General features: G+C 42.2%; 1 protein-coding gene across 6 annotated transcripts in view; it reads left to right on the forward strand.

Moving 5' to 3' along the window:
- MAFK (MAF bZIP transcription factor K) overlaps positions 1–19,920 on the forward strand; it is a 198,217-nt gene extending 178,297 nt beyond the window's left edge. For all 6 annotated transcript variants that reach the window (XM_078664957.1, XM_078664958.1, XM_078664960.1 and 3 more), the window contains 2 exons: positions 1,230–1,309; positions 14,517–19,920. In XM_078664957.1, the coding sequence (XP_078521083.1) occupies positions 1,230–1,309; positions 14,517–14,951 (515 nt within the window). In that variant the 3' untranslated portion in view covers positions 14,952–19,920. The remainder of the gene's footprint in view (positions 1–1,229; positions 1,310–14,516) is intronic.
- The last annotated feature ends 357 nt before the right edge of the window (positions 19,921–20,277 follow it).

The raw sequence follows: 20,277 nt of genomic DNA on the forward strand, positions 1-20,277 counted from the left end.
GTGAAGTTTGGTTAAGAATGATATTGAAGAGTTCCCTGGGTCTGTTTTTGGCACGATCGAGTTGAGTGCGGAAGAAGGATGCCTTTTGCTTGAGGATGTGTTTTTTGTACGTGGATCTAGCACGTCTGAGACAGGCAAGATGGGAGGGTGAGGGATGGTGTCTCCAGGTTCTTTCCGCTAGTCTGAGAGCCCGTCTTTCATTATTTATCTCGGTATTAAACCAAGAGTTTAAGGGGGTGTTTCTTTGGTTTTTGAGTTTAGGCGGGGCCAATTCGTCAAGAATACCAGTGACCGTATTATTGAAGAGTTCAGTGAGCTCATTCGCATTTTGTGAGTGGGGAATGAGAAGGAGTTGAGCTTGGAGTTTAGATGGGAGAGCGTTTGAGGGGATACATTTTAGGTTTCTGGTCAATTTCTTAGGTCTGTTGACTTTAGGGGCGGGGAGGCTTGCTGAGGTATCCATGGTCAACAGTATAAGGTGATGATCAGACCAGTCAATAGGGATGATATTGGTCAAGGAGGTCAGATCTTCGTTAGACAGAATGACGTCCAGTAAGGCACCTTTGGAGTGTGTTGGGGATAAGCAAAGTTGTTTAAGTTCACTGATCTCAAGGAGTGTAGTGATGAGGGAGATAGTGGGGCCATTGGTATCGTTCCAATGGAGGTTAAGATCCTCAAGAAAGAGATTTTTTGAGTTGGATAATGCAGATTTTGTCAGGAGGTCAGATAAGTCCTCAATGAAGGGCTGTGGTGGTCCCGGGGGGCGATAGATGTTGTGTAGGCGAATTGGGAGGGAGTTTTGAGTTGACAGCTTCCAGGTATTTGCACGAGGAGTAGCCTGGGTTAGTGACAATAGATATCTGAAAATCATTTTTAAAGATAATGGCAAGACCACCCCCCACTCTGTCTGGTCTATCTTTTCTGAGAATAGAGTATCCAGGAGGGGAGAGTAGGTCAAGTATGCTCGTTGAGTGGTCATTTAGCCAGGTTTCTGTGAGGAATGCGATGTCAATGGATTCACTCAGGATTGTTTCAGAAATTTCCGCGGCGTGTAAAACAGCGGATCGGCTGTTGACGAGCATGCACTTCAGTGGTGTGGGGTTGTATGTGAAATTAGTGTTTGAAGGACATGACCTATTATGTAAAATAGGTTGTTTTTGTATTAAATCCAGTTTTATTACCAACATTTTATCATTAATTATGTATTTGTTTTCCCTTTGTTTCTTTAGTTGCATTTTCCAAGCAGTTGTGTCCTGGTGATTGCTTACAGGTTATGACGACTAATCCTAAACCAAACAAGGCTTTAAAGGTACGTACAGCTCTTGGTTTAAAAGCGAACATTGTCAATTTGTAATAGCTTGCAGGACACTAAAACCGTAACCTGTTCCATACTAGCCAGTAGTACCATAAAAACAAGCAATTATTGCAGACGTTTCACAACATTATTTATATACCAATTCGCACCACTGAGTATAAAGCAAAGTAGGTTACAAAAATGTTCAATGTGCCTACCCATTAACCTGCAGGTCTACTCGGCCCATGATCCTTGTGAGGTCGATAAAATGTTAGATCAGTTGGTTAAAGGTAACATACTTTAGTTTGTGGCAGCTCTAAATAAAAAAAATGTTATTACTCCCACGTCGACGTCACAATGAAACGGCTCTATATGCGACTCTGCGTGGCGTCATCGGAGCCATAAGAAGATCTCGGTGGCGTGCTGACGTCAGTTCTCTTTTTACTACACTGTCAACGCGTAATTGTTTTTTCCCAGGCTTGCCATTTATGGAAGTATTCATTGTTACTGTTGCTGTGACTTTGTAGCCATTGAAGATGACTACTTCTAGAAAGTCGGATGCAAGCCGTGCAGGAAATGCGGGGGGCCTGATGTCCATCACTGACCCGCACGAAGATTGTTTGTGGTGCCTGTCTTCGGATCACAACTTCGGGACATGCACTTCGTGTAACCGGATGAATCTAAAGGAAAGGGAGGCCAACTTGTTCATGCCCAAAAGCCGAAAGAGAGATCGCAGGAGATCTCATACCCTCATACCTTAGGGTCCTCCAAGAAGCATAAGAAGAAGCGTCACCATGGTTCTCTGTGTCGTTCTTCGAAGGACGCAACTCCGAAGTTGGTGTCTCCGAGTCCTAGGCGTCATCGCAAGGATGAGATCTCTCCAACTCCTTCACCAGAGGTGTCTCCGGCACCAAGGGCTGTTACTCTTCTGACTCCGAGGAATGTTACTCCTCCAGCGCCGACATCTGCTACTCCACCTCCAGCACCGAGAACACCTCCTCCACAGCCGAATTTGGTGCCTCCACATATGGCTTCAGAGCCCTTAGTTCCAGATCCAGCATATCCTGCATTCCAGACTCTGGAATCAGATCTGTCACATTTTTTAAATGCTATGTTTAGCATTTTCGTAAGGGCTGCAAATCCCACGGGTGCGCATGCTGGCCCCATGGGTCTGTTAGCTTACTCTCAGGGAGAGTTTCCCCCTCATTTTCCCTAGACGCCATTCATACCCTTTATGCCTATGGCACCAGGAAGTTGGCCTCGACCGGCGCCTAGGTTGCTGACACAGTTAAAGTTTCCAGGGGGTTGTGTTCCTTTGGATGGATCCGAACCGGCGCCGGTTCGACCTCCGCCAACTTCAATCCCTGTTCGTCTGGACCCTCCTACGATGCCGGTTCCGAAGTCACCGTCCCATGTCTGGCACCGCCAATGCCGATACCAAAGATGAGATCTCGGAGAGGCTCAAAAACTGTTGGAGAAATAGGAATATGAAGGGGCTGAAGAAGGAGAGATAGTGGACCTTGGACCTGATTTTGAGGGATTACTAAAGGCGAGTAATCAGGATACCTCCCCTGAGTGGGAATTTACATCACCTAAGGGCTTGCCACCTCCTAAGGTGACTTCATATCATGCAGTAATTAAAAAAGCTGCAGTCCTTTTAGACTTGTCGCTTCCCACAGATGAATTTAAATCTAACATTCTCACAGAGCTTCTCCGTTCGTCGACTTCTGCATGAGAACCATTGTTGAAATTCAATGAGGTTTTAACAAAGCCCATCTTGGATGTTTGGCAAAAGCCAATGTCTTCCTCTGCTGTTTCCAGGACAGTGGCTAGAAGGTACAAGGTAGCTCCTGGGGATCCAGCTTTTCTGTCCTCCCATCCTTCACCGGAAAGCCTAGTGGTCCAAAGCTTCTTGTTCTTCTAAGTTATCAGCAAGCTCTTTTCCATCTGCATCTGCTGATAGGTAATCCAAACGAATGGAGCAGTTGGCCAAAAAGTTTTTTTTCATCAGGGAGTATGACCTTGAAATCTACGAATGCCACATGTCTCTTGGGATGTTACGTTCACGCCCTCATGGATACAGCTAAGGAGGTAATTCCAAAATTGCCTACGGAGGTCCAGGGGCATTTTTCCGAACTGATGACGAATGCTCAGGCTGCTGCCCGTCAAGTAATCAAATCTAGGCTGGACATGGCTGACTCTGTAGCCAGGGCAATGGGGTCGTCTGTGGTGAAGAGAAGGCATGCCTGTTTACGGCGTAAGTGCTTTTCGCCTGATGTTCAAGCTTCCTTTCTGGACTTGCCTTTTGATGGGTCCCGTTTGTTTGGAGCTAAGGCAGTTTCTGCGCTGCAGGGCTTTAAGGATAGGAAGGCAACAGCAAGGTCCTTAGGGCTTTAGACCTTGCCCAGGAACTATAGACCGTACCACAGGTTTCGTGGCTTTGCAAGAACTTGTCCTTTTATGGCAGACAACCACAGCATCAGCAGCAGGTGAATCCTTTGTACAGGTCCTACAGGTGAAGGGGCTGAGGTCACCTGCGGGGTTCTGTCGACAACAAGTGTCCTCTTCCACCTCCACCTTCCTCTCCCACTGTTGCAGCAGGGAAGCAGCTCTAGCTCCGCCATCTTAGAGCATGCTTATTCTGTGGGAGGACAGGTGGCTTATTTTCTACCTCATTGGAGGTCTGTCACTATAGACCTCTGGGTTTTAAACATTTTAGAAAATGGATAGCTTTACCCATCCGCGAGTTTCCCCCTCCTTTCCTTCCCCGTCAGGGCCTTTGCTCGGAAGAGCATGTTCTGCTTCTTCTGCAGGAAGTACTGTCATAGCTGAAAAAGGGTGCAATCAAGATCATTCCAGAGCAGAAAAGAGGTCAGGGGTACTACTCCCTGTACTTCCTGATTCCCAAAATGACAGTCGTTTACGATTGTCGACATCAGGATTTTTAATTTTTACCACAAACAGGAGAAGTTCAAAATCTTGACCCTGGCACAGGTTCTTCACGCTCTGGAGAAGGAAGACTCAATGGTGTCAGTCGATTTTCAGGATGCGTATTTTCACATTCCCATTCTGAAGTTGCATCGGAAGTATACCCATTTTACAGAAGGGTCTCAACATTACCAGTTTTTGGTCCTTCTGTTTAGCCTTACTCCCACACCTCAGATCTTCACAAAGGTGATGGCTGTGTTGGCAGCAGATCACAGAAGGTCGGGAATTCCTGTGTTTCCCAATCTGGACAACTGCCTGCCCAAAGCAAGGTCGCCAGAGATAGTGCTGCATCATTTGCAGGTAACACAGCTGTTGGTCAGCTTGGGTTTTTTGATAAATGTAACAAAATCTCACCTGGTGCCCTCTCAGCGCAACCTGTTCATAGGGGACGTACTAGACACTATTGTAAGTTGTGCTTTTCCACCTCCACAGAGGTTTCAGGATATCAAGGTTATGATTCCACTTTTTCAAAATGGAGCGTCTGTTTCAGTACTAAAGATCTTGTGCCTGCTCGGTCTGTTTGCTTCCTGCATTATGTTGGTCAACCATGCACGCTGGCATATGAGGGCCCTCCAGTGGTGCCTCCGTAGGTAGTGGTTTCAACACAATGGAGATCTCGAGGAGGTGGTCAGAATCTCCAGAGACACTGTAGCGGATCTGCATTGGTGAAGTGTTCCAGGCAACCTGTCTCAAGGGAAGCCGTACCACCCTCCTTCTCTGGTGACCACAGTGATAATGGATGACTCCACTCTAGGGTGGAGAGCTCACCTGGGGGATCTGGAGGTCAAAGGTCTTTGGTCTCCAGAGGAAAGATTGTTACACATCAATCTTTTGGAATTGCAGGCGATACATTTGGCTCTAAAGGCCTTCCTTCCGTTCGCGGTCAGTCAGTTCAAGTCTAAACAAACAACACTACCGCAAAATGGTACATCCACAAACAGGGAGGAGTAGGGTTGTATCTTCTCTGCAAAGAGGCTCTAGGGCTGTGGTCCTGGAGTCAGTACCGTCAGATTTGCATGATCGCAAATCACTTTGCCGGAGTGCTGCATGTGTGGGCGGACAGTCTCAGTTGGCAATATTCGGCCAATCACAAGTGGCGTCTGCACCCGGAGATGGTTCTTCACATTTTTAGGATGTGGGGGTTTCCTCAGTTGGACCTATTTGCCACTCACAAGAACGCGCACTGTCTGTCATTCTGCAATCTCCAGTATCCGACCCAGGGAGCGTTGGGAGACACGTTTATGTTTATGGATTTATAGAAAAGGCTTCCCAGCGCTGAGAAGGTGATGTCAGGAACAAAAGTTATCGCGGGAATAGCCATGGTTTTAGTTTTTTCCTAAATACCAGTTAATCTCTTAGCAATCGCGTTTCTTTAGGTAGGAAGTTCCACAGACTAGCAGCCAGGTGTAAGAAAGATCTTCCTCCCCAACTCGATCTCTTTATTCTTGTCCACTTCACGAGTAGATCTGATGAGGATCTCAGAGATATACCCGGAACATAAGGAGCTACAAGCTTTCTTAGTAGGGCAGGGCCCTTGTCGTTCATGGCTTTGTGGGCAATACATAGTGATTTAAATTTGATCCTGGCTTGAATCGGGAGCCAGTGCAGTATTTTCAGAGCGGCTTTCGCTGAGTCTTGTCTGGGGATGCCTAGGAGTATCCTGGCTGCGGCATTCTGAACCACCTGTAGTCTGTTCACTACATATTTGGGGAGCCCAGATAGAGGGAGTTGCTGTTGTCCAGGCTTGATATCACCAAGGCCTGAACCACGGTTCTCCGGGCCTGTTCAGGGATAAGAGGTAAAATCTTCCGGATCATGCAGGGTATTCCAAAAACAGGTGGTTGCCAGTTTTTTGGCTTGTGTCGCCATAGAAAGACTGGTCTAACCACTTTCCCAGATTTTTAATGGATTATTTTGGGACAGGGGGGTTGCCTAGTTCTGGAGGCCAGCAGATGATGTTTCTGGGCACAGACTGATTTCCCAGGAACATTAGTTCTGTTTTTTCTCAATTCAGTTTTAGGCTACAGCTGTTCATCCCTTCTGCTACTTTTTCCATGCACGGGGCCAGTTGGGTGTTGGATTGTGGGCCCTCCATCACTGATGGTACCAACTGGGTCTCATCTGCGTATGATACAATAGATAACCCAAATTTCCGCACTATCTTTGCCAACGGTTGCACGTATAGATTAAATAATGTGGCACTCAGGGCGGATCCCTGTGGGACTCAGCACAATACTTGTAGGATATCTGAGAAGCGCTCGCCTTCCATTATCTGGAAGGATCTATCTTTCGTTTCAGTTAGACTGGGGCTCACAGCTTCTTTACGCGTTTCCCCCATACCCTTGATTCCTTGAGTTCGGTGGAAGATTAGCCAAGACCGAGCCCAAGTCATATTGATTGCCCAGTATTGGCTGCGAAGAGTGTGGTACACAGAGCTCCTTTACCTCTCATTGCACCCTCCACTCCATCACCCTTCCAGGGCTTACCTCCTCTTGCAAGCACAAGGGCAGGACTACACCCCCACCTCGAGAGCCTGCACCTTAATGCCTGGACATTGAATGGGGCAACCTGAGTTATTTCTCTCTCCCACTGGATGCAGCGGACGTTATTTTATCGGCCAGAAGACACTCCACCAAATCTGTCTATGCTGGTAGGTGGGCTAAATTTGTGAAATGGTGTGGAGAGAAATCAATTGACCCCTTAAAAGCCCATTTATCTGATGTTCTGAGTTTTTCTGTTGCCCTGGCAACTGTTAAAGATTACTTATTTGCCTTGTCGGCTTTTCTTCGTTTGCTGGATCAACCCTCGTTGTTCAAATCTCCTATAGTTAAGAGATTAATTAAGTCTCACTAATAGGTTTCCTCTCACTCCTTTTATCATGCTTCAGTGGGATTTGAATTTGGTTCTCACATTTTTGATGGGTTCACCCTTTGAACCTTTGCATAGTTGTCCCTTAAGGTTTCTAGCATTTAAAACTATGTTTTTAGTGGTTATAACATCCGCTAGGAGGGAGAGTGAAATGCAGTTCTTAGTTCGAAATTCCTTTTACATCTTTCCATGCGTATAAGATGGTTCTTAGGACCAGAGCTGATTTCCTGCTTAAGGTGATCACTCCTTTTCATTTGGGCCTGTCCATCACCTTACCTACTTTCTACCCTCCCCTTGACCCTTCTAAGGAGGAGGAGAGACTTCATTGCCTGGATGCCAGGAGGGCGGTGAGCTTTTTCTTGGACAGAACCAAGGACTTCAGGCTGGATGATCAACTCTTCATAGGATATGTGAGCAAGATGAAAGGCAAGGCTGTTCATTAAAGAACGCTGTCCAGGAAGATAATCCTGTACATTAAGATCTGCTACGCCTTGGCCTAGAAGGAGCCTCCTGAAGGTATTCGTGCTCATTCTGCTAGAGCAAAGTTTTCTTCTTTGGCTTTGGCTCGAGGTGTCCCTGTGGTAGTCATCTGCAAAGCCTCAATTTGGGCCTCCCTCCACACTGTTGAAAAAACACTGTTGCTTGGATTCGGAAGTGAGGAGGGAAGGCCATTTTGCTCATTCTGTGTTTTTTGGTATAGGCAGGCACCCTCCTCCAAGAAAGAGTGGGACTGCTTAGGGATTCAATTCAAAAAGTTAGGAATCATCCACAGGCAGATGTATCTGTCAGAAGAACAAGTTACTTAACTTTTGTAACGCTTTTTCTGGTGGATACAGTATCTGCCTGTGGATTCCTCATGACCCACCCACCTCCCCGTTGCCTGGATGCTTATACAGAAAATTAATCAATTTTGTATTTTATGTGTTTTATTGGTTGAATCATGAGTTTAATTTGGAATTGGGAAATATCTATGATGTAGAATTTCAATTTTTAGTTGTGATTTGTATACTGTTAATACTTGTGAGAAGGTCGTTAGTTCACCCGTTTCTCCTTAAAGGTACGGAAAAAATGGGTGGAACTGACATCAGCATGCCGACAAGGTTTTATTTTGACTCCGATAACGTCACGAGGAGTTGCGCGCGGAGCCGTTCCATTGTGACATCCTCGCCCAAGTGGGAGAGCAGAGGAGAAAAGTTTCCGTGGGATGCTGAGCGTGGGGTAATTCAAAACGTGAGGAATCCACAGGCAGAAACTGTATCCACCAGAAAAAGCATTACCGAAAGTAAGTACCTTGTTCTTTTGTGTTACTTGTGTTTTTCTTTAATATTCCTTGTCAGCTCAAAGGCTGTGGAGCAAAATCACGTTCTCTGTTTCGCTCAACATTCTTGTGTATCCTACAGATTTCCTATTTCATCATAAAACGACAGCAATCTCATTTATGCCTGAGATGCCCTACTGTCGGCGGCTGATGAAAAGAAAGCACGTTTATTGAACACATCTATGCAGCGCTTGAATGCACAAGAGGCTGTGAAAGGTCCTCTGTATTAGAGTTTTTTGTAAGGAACCCCTCTTCTTTTTCTTACATTTTTTTTACCCTCCAATAAACCACACCACATGCTGTTTGCCCTGGGACACGCTACAGTGAATGAGAAAATTGTAGTGGAGGAGTAGTAACCAGCAGCGCACAGACATCAAACAGTCCCCTCAATCTCTGGAAGGTTGCTAGTTCAAGAGTTCTGTGTCTTATAGCCATCATAGGGAAATTACAGTGGTATCCATGGTTTGCACGTTAACAAATACCACACTTCGGGTCATAGTAGGATGTGACGGTATGACAGTAAGGCCTTTGGGCCTTATTTTAATGGCTTACTATGGCACCAAACTAGTTTACTCTCGATTCAGTTTCTAGCAGTACACTGATGTCACTTTTGCCAACCTCATCCAGTTCTGTTCTTGCTTCGTGAGTTCTTACATGCAGACCTTGAACCAACACTTGACTGTGCACATTTACTTATAACTCTTGAATTTTGTTGACACTACTTTCTAGAATTCTCTTTGTGCCTAGCTGCCCTCTGACTACTTGGATGACTCACTGCATTTTCAAAGTGATGAATCCCAGCTCCTAATACCTTGTCAGAGTTAAGCTGTCATTACAGTCTGTGTATCGACGTTTACAAAACATTCCAAATATATTGAATTTAGGTTCCTGACCTTCAATTTGTGGAGCGTTCAACTTGTATGAATCAGATTACCTTGATTTTTATAGATGCACTTATTTCATTATTGAGCCAGCTGTAGTGCTATATGAATTAACAGTTCAAATATGCACCATTTAGTCTGGCACTGCAAATATGCATAAAAACCCCAAACTAATTTTCGACCACCAGGTAACGGTCAATAGATTGTATGTGAGAGAAAACTCCTTAAAGAAGGAATAATGTTGTTACAAATGTATTGCCAACAATAAAGATCCCCCCACCCAACTCTCGTTGTTAGCAGTGTGAGTGCAAGAACAAGGGAATCATATACAACTTGTTTGAAATACAGTGAATATACATACTGTATTAATGAAAAAGGCAAAAAAATATTGATATACAGTATTGGAAAGCCTAGCATCTCCAATATTGTCACTAGTGAAGATGAGGACTGGATATGCAGTGGAAGAAATACTAAGTTTGTACGTGTTGAACACGTTAGCTGTGGGCAACTGAGTTATCTATTCGGGCCTCACCAAGCAACTAAATTCTTGTATTTGAATTGATGGTGAATGGTTCAAACCAGAGCTTTCAATTGTGAAGTCTGTTTTGGGTTCTTTACATCTTCACGTTTACTCCAAGTGCCTCTTGAAAGCCAAGCAGATGACATAAATCATAATTTCAAATGGTCAGTAACTGCTCTCATGAGTGCTATCTGACACGCATGAGTAAGCGACTCGCAGTATTTTGTAATCTTCCTATTATTATTCTGTTCTAGATCAGTGTGGTTTTATTTATTGAGCTAGCTTTATTAGTCTATCTTGGGTGGAATAATTCCCTTGATCGGTTATGGTCCTGGAACTCCTCACTTTCTCTTGGATACAGAGGAGTAGTTTCTCACCACCATTCAGACTTAGGCTTTCATTCACCTTAGTTAACAGAGGCTACAGAAATCACCCCCTCCTCCGTATGTGGCATGAGCTAAGAAACAAGTTCATGGTCTCCCAAAACTAGTTGAGAAAAGAGAAAAGGTCAAATTGCCCCCGCACCCTCAAACAACCATTGGCATTTGTCAACCCATATTCAGTAGCCATTGGTTGAGTGAACTGTCACTTTTAAAGTGTGGACTTTAGCTGTTTTACCCATTAGCAGCCGAGTTTCATACATCCCATTTTAGAAATTTCTCAGAGTGTTCACGAGGCTCCCACTTCCTCATATACATCAACTAAGCTCAGCAAGCTTGACATGATGTGTTTTTATGAACTGTATATTCAATGGCTCACACTGCTCCGCTGACCACCCGTGCCCCTAGCTACATTCTGGCAGTCACGCACGGAGTGCATCACCATAGTAGCTTCTTTTGGCCCTTCTCTAGAGGGTTTTTTATTGGGAGTCTAGAGTGTAGTCTTCTAAGATGGCCTTACAGGTAGCCTAATAGCCTGTAGTGCTGCCCAGTGGATTATATTTAGTCTTCATTTTAGTTTTCCTTTTTAACTTAGCGTCTTTTTGAAATGTTGGTTTGAACATGTTTTTCCCTAACCCGAGGAAATGCTATGCATGCATTTATTTTCAGTAGACGTTGTTCTGTAGTCTGTGCTGTTAGTTCCAGGGACACACATACTAAAACACGATTTCCTTGCCTTATTATGTGTTTGTAGGAGACAACTCTTTTTCCCCAGACTAAGTAAAGTTGTTATTCTGGTTGTCTAGCAGAATGCAATAAGGCCTGTGTTTTATTATTTAAACAACATCCATTTTGAATTCAGTGAGAAGCACTTCACAGCGGAGTTATCATGAATGCTGCAGAGAGCTGCAAATGAAAGGCAACTCTGCAGGCTCCAACATTCATCCTAAGAAAGAAGATAGCTGTGCAAGCAGAGATGTGTGCAGGCTTGCACACTCAGACGTAGTGCATTCGTTAATGCACTGAGGCCGGCTTCTTGAGACATTACACCAAGGGATGGGTTAGGTCATTCCAACTGGGTGTGGCAGAAGGGTACTCCCATCATTCTCTTACTAGTGTTGGAGTATTCGTGATAGATAGGAGTAACATTAGGAACAATTAACATAGTTGAATTGTTTCTTTTTCACCCTTCTAATAATACTTATAAAAATGATGTGTCTCAAATGGGAGACAGATCTCTCGCTCTCAGCTCAGATCACGCAGGTGTCTTCTACCTGTTTTGGCAAGCTGAAAAGCTTACGAAAATTCATCCATCTACTACCTGAGGACTGTCGTTGAGTCGTAATACATACCATGGTGACGGCTAGATTGGACTACGCGAACAGTGTATGTAGGCTTACCTGCATATTTGATTAAAAGACTGCAAATGCTCCAAAATGCAGCTGCGAGAATGATTAGGCGACTACCTTACCGCCATCATATCTCTCCACACATTAAGAAGGTCCACTGGTTGCCCGTGGTCAGGAGAATTGAATTTGAGGCCCTGACATTTGCTTTACGCTCCGTACATGGTAAATGCCCGAGCTATTTGAAACTGCGCTTATGCAGCTATAAACAGAATAGGCTTCTGAGATCTAATTCTCTAAACCTACTATGTGTTCCGAGGTTTAAGAAAGTGTGGATTGGAGGTAGATCCTTCACGGTTATGGCTGTCTTGACAAACTTCCTGTGGCAGATAGAATCTGAGCCACTTTTCAGGAAAGCATTGAAAACTTTGCTTTTTAGCCAGAACTGAAGGACTAGGTTATCGTTAGGAGTTCTTGTTGCACGCACTTCTGTCTTGCTTTAGCGCCGGGACACCTCTGCTTGAGGTAGCTGTTTGCGCTTTTACAAATGCCGTTATTTTATTATTATTATTATTTGTCTAATTATCACAGTTCATGTTTTACTTACAAGGATTAAATCCTTTCAATAAACATTTGGAAATGTATTGTTGTCTCTTCTCTTTGAGATACCTTGGGCCTGCTAGAGTGACAAACAAAAGGGTTAGATCTGTTTTCACAAATTCCTTGAGAATAAGAGTGTTCACATTTGAGGTTGCTGACAGCATCTGTAACTTTAGAGGTTTAAGAGTTTAGATCCAGAACTGTGAGTTAGGCAAACTGTACTGATGATATAAGAAGGCCTAATCCCTATATAGTTTGTTGATCTAATACACAATCCTACTAAATTTGTTGGAACCATATAACAATCGTGAAGTATGACATCCCCTGTCTGTTTTTTTAATTTATATAATAAGAAAAAACATAACGTGAACTATAAATGCACATTTCAATGAATTGTTTGGGCCTCTACTTTTACCAGATATACATCTGGGAAACTAGAACCCAAAATGCCACCTCTGCCAATTAATACCTTTTCAGATGCCAATCAATGACTCTGCAAATCCCCAGCCTGTTTCAGTACTTTACTGTAACAACCTGGATTTCCAGCACACCATTGAAATCATAGGGTGATTAGATGAACTCTGCCCAGGAAAGGTGGTGATGGAATTTTTTAGTAACTGGACACACTATTATGAATATAGCATCTTCTTTAGTCGAAACAATATTTTCACATATGCAATTTTATAGTGGAAAAAGGGGGTTCCAAAATGTGTCATAATGGGAGATATTCCTCCTTAAATTACGTTTTTAGTATTTTTTTTCAGTGTAATCTGAGTATTTAGTAATCCTAAATAAAGCACTGGATAAAAAGCCACATTTTAAACAGCAATTCAGAGTGACTCCAACCACTAAATAAACACAGACCACTAAGTGAACCATTTAAACTAAAGAACCCAAACATGAAACGACAAATGCCTTTTAATCTCTGTTCAGGGCCTAGAAGTATATATCATCAGACATGTGAAGTAAAAACATTTTTACGGTTCTTGTGAAACAAAAAAATAGCACTTCATCCGTAAAGTGACAGGTAGAGAGTTCCAAATTGATAATACTATGTTTAATATTTTATATTTTTAAACATAAATTCTTCTCTCTCCTAGTGCTCTGAAAGCCTCCAGATTACTTCACTAGAAACGCTGGAACCTCTATATGAACACAGTTAAAGGATTGGCAAGCTAAACTGCAAATTACAGCTTCTAATTGCGTCAAAGCATTTACTTCTGCTTGGAGTTGTTCTAGCTAAAGTTTGAGGCCCATCACGTGGCATCTGGCTGGGTATTGGGAGTGTGAAAGAACCTGGGCTAGCTCCTGATCCCTTAGATGGATCACACATGCTTGTTCACTGCTTTGTTTTTTGTTCCACTCTTCTATGCCACAACAGAAATGTATTTATTTAACAGTTTATATAGCTCTCCTGGAGCAGTTTTACAGCACATTTTAGAAACAACAATACAACAGTGTGAGTACATGGCATCAGTAGAGCGTAAAGAAACAACAACAGAATAATAAACTTATTGTGTGGTAGGTATATAGTTTTTAGGGTTTGGGTCAGTTATATTTAATAACATGCCATGATGCATTAGGTCTATATAATGGTATCAGCTGATGACTAGCTGTAAGCTTGAGCTGTCCTTTCACTCAGTAGATTATGCCATATAGGAACATCCTACTATATTAATCAAGCAACTTAAGTAATAATGATACTCTACAATGCAGGGCCCAACATCGTAGGTTTTATTCCGACCGCCGTATCAGGATGACGGCGGTCCGAATGAAACCAGCAGGGGGAATTCGACAAGGTTCGGAGCATCGGTAGCCAGCATAATCCCCTAATGACGGCGGAGCCAGGCTTGGCTCTGCCGTTGGGATTATGATGGCTCTTCCAACAGCCATTTCATGTCAGCCTTTACGACTTGAAACGGCTGTCAAAGTGTCTTTGGGGGCCCTTAGCAGGGCCGCCTCCCCCCCCCTCCCTCCCTGTCCCTCTGCAATGGGGGGCACCTATGGTGTGCCCTAAATGTCCCTGTACCATGTGACAGGCACCCCATGGTGTAGACATGGTTACAAACATCGATTTGTCAATGGAAGCTTGTGCTGCTGGCCTTTTCCGTCCACCGCACAAGCTTCCATTGACAAATGGATGTTTGGCGGTTGCATCATAATCCTGCAGTTGGGACCGCTGACCTAAGGTTGAGTGGTTCCTTTCCTCAATATCCCCCCAACATTGCAATTCGGCCCAAAGTGTTGACAGCTATGTTAAAATACTGTTACGGTGAATGTAATCTTTGGCCTCCTACTCACTCTGAAATTTTTCTTCACAGGTAAAGAAGGAGGCGGGTGAGAATGCGCCAGTGCTAAGCGATGATGAACTTGTGTCAATGTCCGTACGGGAGCTAAACCAGCACCTCCGGGGCCTTTCTAAAGAGGATGTCATTCGCTTGAAGCAGCGCAGGCGCACCCTCAAGAATCGTGGCTATGCTGCAAGCTGCCGGGTGAAGCGTGTGACACAAAAGGAGGAGCTGGAGAAACAACGTGTGGAGTTGCAACATGAGGTGGATAAGCTTGCTCGTGAAAATTCCAGCATGAAGTTAGAGTTGGACGCTCTCCGCTCCAAATATGAAGCTCTGCAAACCTTTGCTCGCACTGTTGCCCGGGGACCAATCGCCCCAGCCAAAGTTGCCACCACCAGTGTCATCACAATTGTGAAATCCAACAGTCTTTCATCCACCTCCATACCGTTCTCTGCACCATCCTAGTACAAAAGGAAGATGAGAATAAGCAAACCGTTTTGGAGACAACACAGCAGATTTGTATGATCTTTTCGGAGTTCCTTTTTCTGCAGATTGAACCTTTATATGGATTGCTGTTTATCTCATCTCCCAGAAAGGAAAAAGTAAACGCCCAGCTAAAGAAGAAAGGTCTATATCATGAGGTCGAATGAGCTGGTCCTACTATGTCCAAAGCAGGCAATTCCTAATTGTCTGTAACTTTCATTAATCATTTTCATGTGGCCTGAAATAAGCGTAACAATGTTATTCCATAGTATGTGACATTTGATAAAGCATTTAACAGTAAGATCAGTCTATTTTTGTAAGGTGGAGAATATTGTGCATAGTTTAAACTTCATTTGTGTTTGCTCTTTCATACCTGATGGAAATATTTTCGTAATCCACTGTGATCATTTTCTCTGTTTTTGTCGCTGTATGCTAAGTTATAGCATTGGTATTGGGTTGGCAAGGAGAGTATTTGAACGGAGGCTTAAATGAAAGGCAAAATTATACACCAACAGTGCAAAGCCTTTGCAAGTAAGGCTTGGTATGTGCTTATTAGCTTTGGCAAGAAAACATCAACTGGAAATTAGGTCTACCTTGCCCTCTTCATAAGACTATGTCCATGAAATATCATATGAGATCTATGTGGTTGCCTTCGTCTAGGCTATGTGAGCTTTTTATAGTTAAATGTCTCTAAAATGGATGAAATACCATAATTATTATTGTATGACATGCCTTTATTTGGAATTGTATGTTGCTCACCACTGGTAAAATGGTTGTGTTCAAAAACAGGTTGGGTGCATAACTGCTGCTATCTCCTCTACAAACACAAATGAAGAAAACAGGGCATACAAACACAATATGGTAAAGATTCATTTTTTTGCCTTTAATGATGATTGTCTATTGATGTATTGGAAAAAAAGCTATTGTGTGAATAATCATGGAATAGGATGTGGCCACTGTGTAGGACTAAACATTCTGGACATTTATGCTTCAGAAGTTTCTTTTGACAGAGGTGGAGGATTTTAGAGACTCTTCAGTAAATGTCTTTGAGTCTTCTGTTGTCTTATCCTATCCAGCAACTAATTGCGTTGGTGTACTTGGGCTCACCATTTATGACTTTATGTTAGGTTTGATTACAGTTGTGAAATGCACATGCTATATCAAGGTGAAACATAAAAAGTGAACTATTATCCTTGTAAACCGAGGAGATATGATCAACACTGTAAAATTTAGATCGAATGTTTACACATTGTAAATTTTAGGAAAACTTGATTGCTAATATTGCCAGTGTTGGTGTTTCATCTCCAGTAGTTTAAACGTGCCGAAGGGTGACAGCATGAACAGGGCATGTTTGAAGCTGTAGTTGCTGCTCTGTGATTGAGTGGAGATGAAGGGAATGTAGTTGGTGTGGTAATCGGGTGTAACCTGACGATTAAGTGTAAAAGATTAAGTAGGTTGTGCAAAGAGCAAAAGTTGAAGAGAATGATAAAGGAAGGAGGTTGCTGGGTTTTTAAGTTGTAGAGTGATATCTTAGTTGTGTTGTGGAGTGGGAGATAAGGCAAGTGTTTTAGATTAGAAATTCAACTCTTTATCATAGAATATTATGCAGGGAATTTAATCACAAAACCATCTAAAATTTGAATTTATAAGAACAAATATTTAAGATCAAGGTGGAACATTGATGATCTCTCTAGGCTGTTAACTGAAAATGCTAATACAGTAGTTGACATCCTAGAAAGTTTGACCAGTAAAAAATGCTTCCATGTGAATTCAGGCTTGGCTTTTGCTAAGTTTGTTGAGAGGCATATATTGGTCATCTGATTGAAATGCTGGCTTTAATTAAATCTCTGTGTTTTAATACTGCCTTCAATAGCTAAAGAAAAGTAGAATAGATATAGGGTGTGAGAAAGGAAATAGGAAGGTGTTGATGAATGACTACATGTTCATTTAGTATCCAGCGGTTTTCATTCCTTAGTCTATGACTGAAAAAATGCAGAAATAATAGTTCTCTTGACTCTGGAGTGGAGTCCGCTCCTGGAACAATGATTGTACATTGAGAGGTTGAAGGAGCTAATGCATCCATATGATTTGCTGCTAGCCATGCAACAGAGATGAAGGCAGGCTTAACCTAAGGAAGGAAGCCACATAAGTATCTCCTTTTTAGTACATTGAAAACATTACTTAACGGCGTGGCTGTGCTTCATTTCCTCGATTTCTTAATTAATTTTGGTTGAAATGGTTTCTAAAGCCAGTACTTTTCAACCATCCATTTGGATTTAAGCCAAATTGTACTTTCTGCTAAGATATCCCATGGCAAAAATGACTGTAAAGAGGCACTTAGAGGACTGGGAACGCTGGTAGAATTAGTAGCTCAGTCTTGACTGGGTTGATTGTGTTTCAGTGCCAGTTTCCTTTTTACTGCCTTGTAAGAGGAAACTGACACCACCAACCCACCTCTTTCTTAGTCTACCTGAATGGGAAATGTTAGAATGACAAAGGTTACTGGTGGTATAGTGTAAATCACCAGAGCACTTAACAATGCAAAGTTATTATAATTATTGTGTTTTTCTGTTTAAATATGTAACATATCTGGATTCAGTCGAATCCACACTGCTGTCATTGAATCTTTTCATTTTACTGGAAGCGTGCCAAGGGTTGGCCAAGCAAGAGTCTGCCTTTGGCCAAGCAAGGCTGTTCTTCCCTCTTGGTGGGATAAGTAAAAAAAAGGGAGTTTGGTGACTTGGGCCTCATTAATCTGGTAATGCCATAACAATGGTAGGTAATCCATATTGGATACGAGTAAGAATCGTGAAAATATTTAAAGAGATTTAAAATGTGTTTTATCTATCGTACAAAGTTTTTGTAAAAACAAAAGCCTTTTCAAGTTTGATACTGTATACCTTAATTTCATGAAAAGCCTATATGTCGCTGTGTCTGGAGATTTGGTGGGAGGGCAATGGCCTCACTCCTTGTGTCTACAAACTGTCCAGATTAATATATAAATTAACAAGATATCTGAGATTAGAACCGTAAACCCTGCCCTGGCCCTTCCTGAAGAATTGTGTATGTTGTCTTCATTTCATATTACTTAATTTCTAATTTATAATATATTTATCAGTCTTCTTTGACTTTCATCTTCTGCGGGCATGTGTGAAATGAAAGCTTTTGCTATACCACTTCACGTCTACTTCAAAGAATCAGCTCTGCTTATAAGTAGCTAGGATTTGTGATGCTGATGCTAACAGCCCTAAGTATTTGTGCCGTCCAATATGTGGACTTATTTTTCTTGTCCGTTGAATAATTTGAGCTACTCTGCAGTGCAACATCTGCTTAAACATAAACATGTATGTAGTGCTATAATATTCATGTGCATTTCTCAAATTGACCAATACATCACTGACTTGTAAACCTTTCAGACTACCTGGTGCAAAGTGTCAGATTTGCTCTGCAATCACTGTTAGTGTATGAATAGTGGCACATACACACACATGGAGGTGTGCATTTCAATTATGGATTCTGACAACTGTGGCTGCAATCTTATCTACTGTTAAACTCGCAAGATTTTTCTTTCGAAAATGTGCTTGATTCAGCAACCAACATTTTGTAAATTGATTGCTGTGTTTTGGGAAAAAGTCTGCCTTTTTATTTATTTGTTACTTAAATACAAATTGATCAACTACTATATACATAGTAAAATCAAATTCCGTGTAATGAATTTGGACTTTTTTTTTTTAGCCATTTTTAAAAACACATGGCAGCATTAGCCCTGCCTTACGTCTATCATCAGCATGTCTCTGGACAAATGTCTCTTCTGTTTCATGCTATGCACTCCCATCTTTGTGGAAACGATCAGCCACATGTATTAAACGTGCTGCATTCCAGTGCAAGCTAAATCGTCTTTTGCCTTCAACAAATTAGTCTGATTCTAGATGTTCTGCTTAAGTTTGGTTTTCCATGCACCAACAGCATACAATGCCTTTTGGTATGTGAAAACCTGTTGGGTGTGGTGTGGGGAGGAATTGGAGCAAGGCAATATTGATGGATATTTTTTGAGGTTTACGATTCAAGCAAACAGTTAAATAATGAAATAACATTATCTCCATAGAAGAGGAGCTTTCAGCAATATTATGTTAGCTCGCTAAAACCATAATCACATGTTTTTACCGCTACTGCCTGGGGTACAGAAATGTGCATTATCACTGTGTTCAGGCATACATAGCAGAGGCTTTCTGTTCTAGGCAAACATACTCTTTATTGCCAGAGATAACCTGCATTTTAACTTGTGATTGAATGAAAGGGGCTTATTCGTCCTTTCCACTCTCTACCTCTTAACGTCCCTTCCAGTGCTAAAAAAAAGTTGCTGAATCAAGTTCTCCAGTAAAAACGAAAACATCTTCACATTGATTGATTTTGTTTTCTTCTCAATCTGCCTTTGAGACATGACCTGTCTGCTTCTCGTTTTTTCCTTTTATAAGTTGTCTTCAGTTTTTCTTTTCTCTCAGCTTCGTTCTCTCAGTCCAGTGTCTCTACTTTAATGTTCTTTGGCCCACTGGCTAATCTCGTTTCTCATTCTGCTGTCTACACAAATCTCTTTCTATAGCCGATATATTGCTTTTATATTCAATGAGGGTATCAAGTTTCTGTTGTAGATTTTAGCATCTTCCTATTTTATTACTGTGGTTATTTGTTAGGTTCATTTCAATATTTATTTTCTTTGCTGCTTTATATATAAATATATGAAAATATATATAAATATATCTCTATACAAATAAATTATTGGGATATATCCAAGTAATTGTGGATTTATGTTTGTTTGTCTGGACCGTAACCCTGTGTACTGTTATGTGTGCACCAATTTTTCATTCGGACAGCCACAAAGTAATTTATTGCTGTAGATAATACTGCTGTGTCTGGTTTTGTACCTTTCCAATAAAGACATTTCGAAATTTGACCAGTCTTTTTTTTTTTCTTTCTTTCTTTTAGTATTTTAATTATGTAGCTTGTGCCAGACCGTTTATCCCTCTATATTTTTAAATTAAGAAGTGTGTTTACTGCTGAAGATGCACCTCAACAAAATCAAAAGTGAACAGTTGAAACACAGATGGAGAAGGCACCTGTACTGTATATTGTTTTTGGCGTGTGCAAGTGATGATCGTCCATCATTGTAGATGAAGACCTCTACATCCTATTCTGGAGAAGTGTGGCTCAGGGGTTAGAGGCAGCAGACCCGGAAGCTGAGATCGGTCCTGGACCAGGGTTCAATTCCCCGCCTTGGCGGGTCTTGGGCTAAAAATTCCACGGACTCGAT

The sequence above is a fragment of the Lissotriton helveticus genome, chromosome 10, assembly GCF_964261635.1.
Source record: "Lissotriton helveticus chromosome 10, aLisHel1.1, whole genome shotgun sequence".
NCBI classification, from domain to species: domain Eukaryota; kingdom Metazoa; phylum Chordata; class Amphibia; order Caudata; family Salamandridae; genus Lissotriton; species Lissotriton helveticus.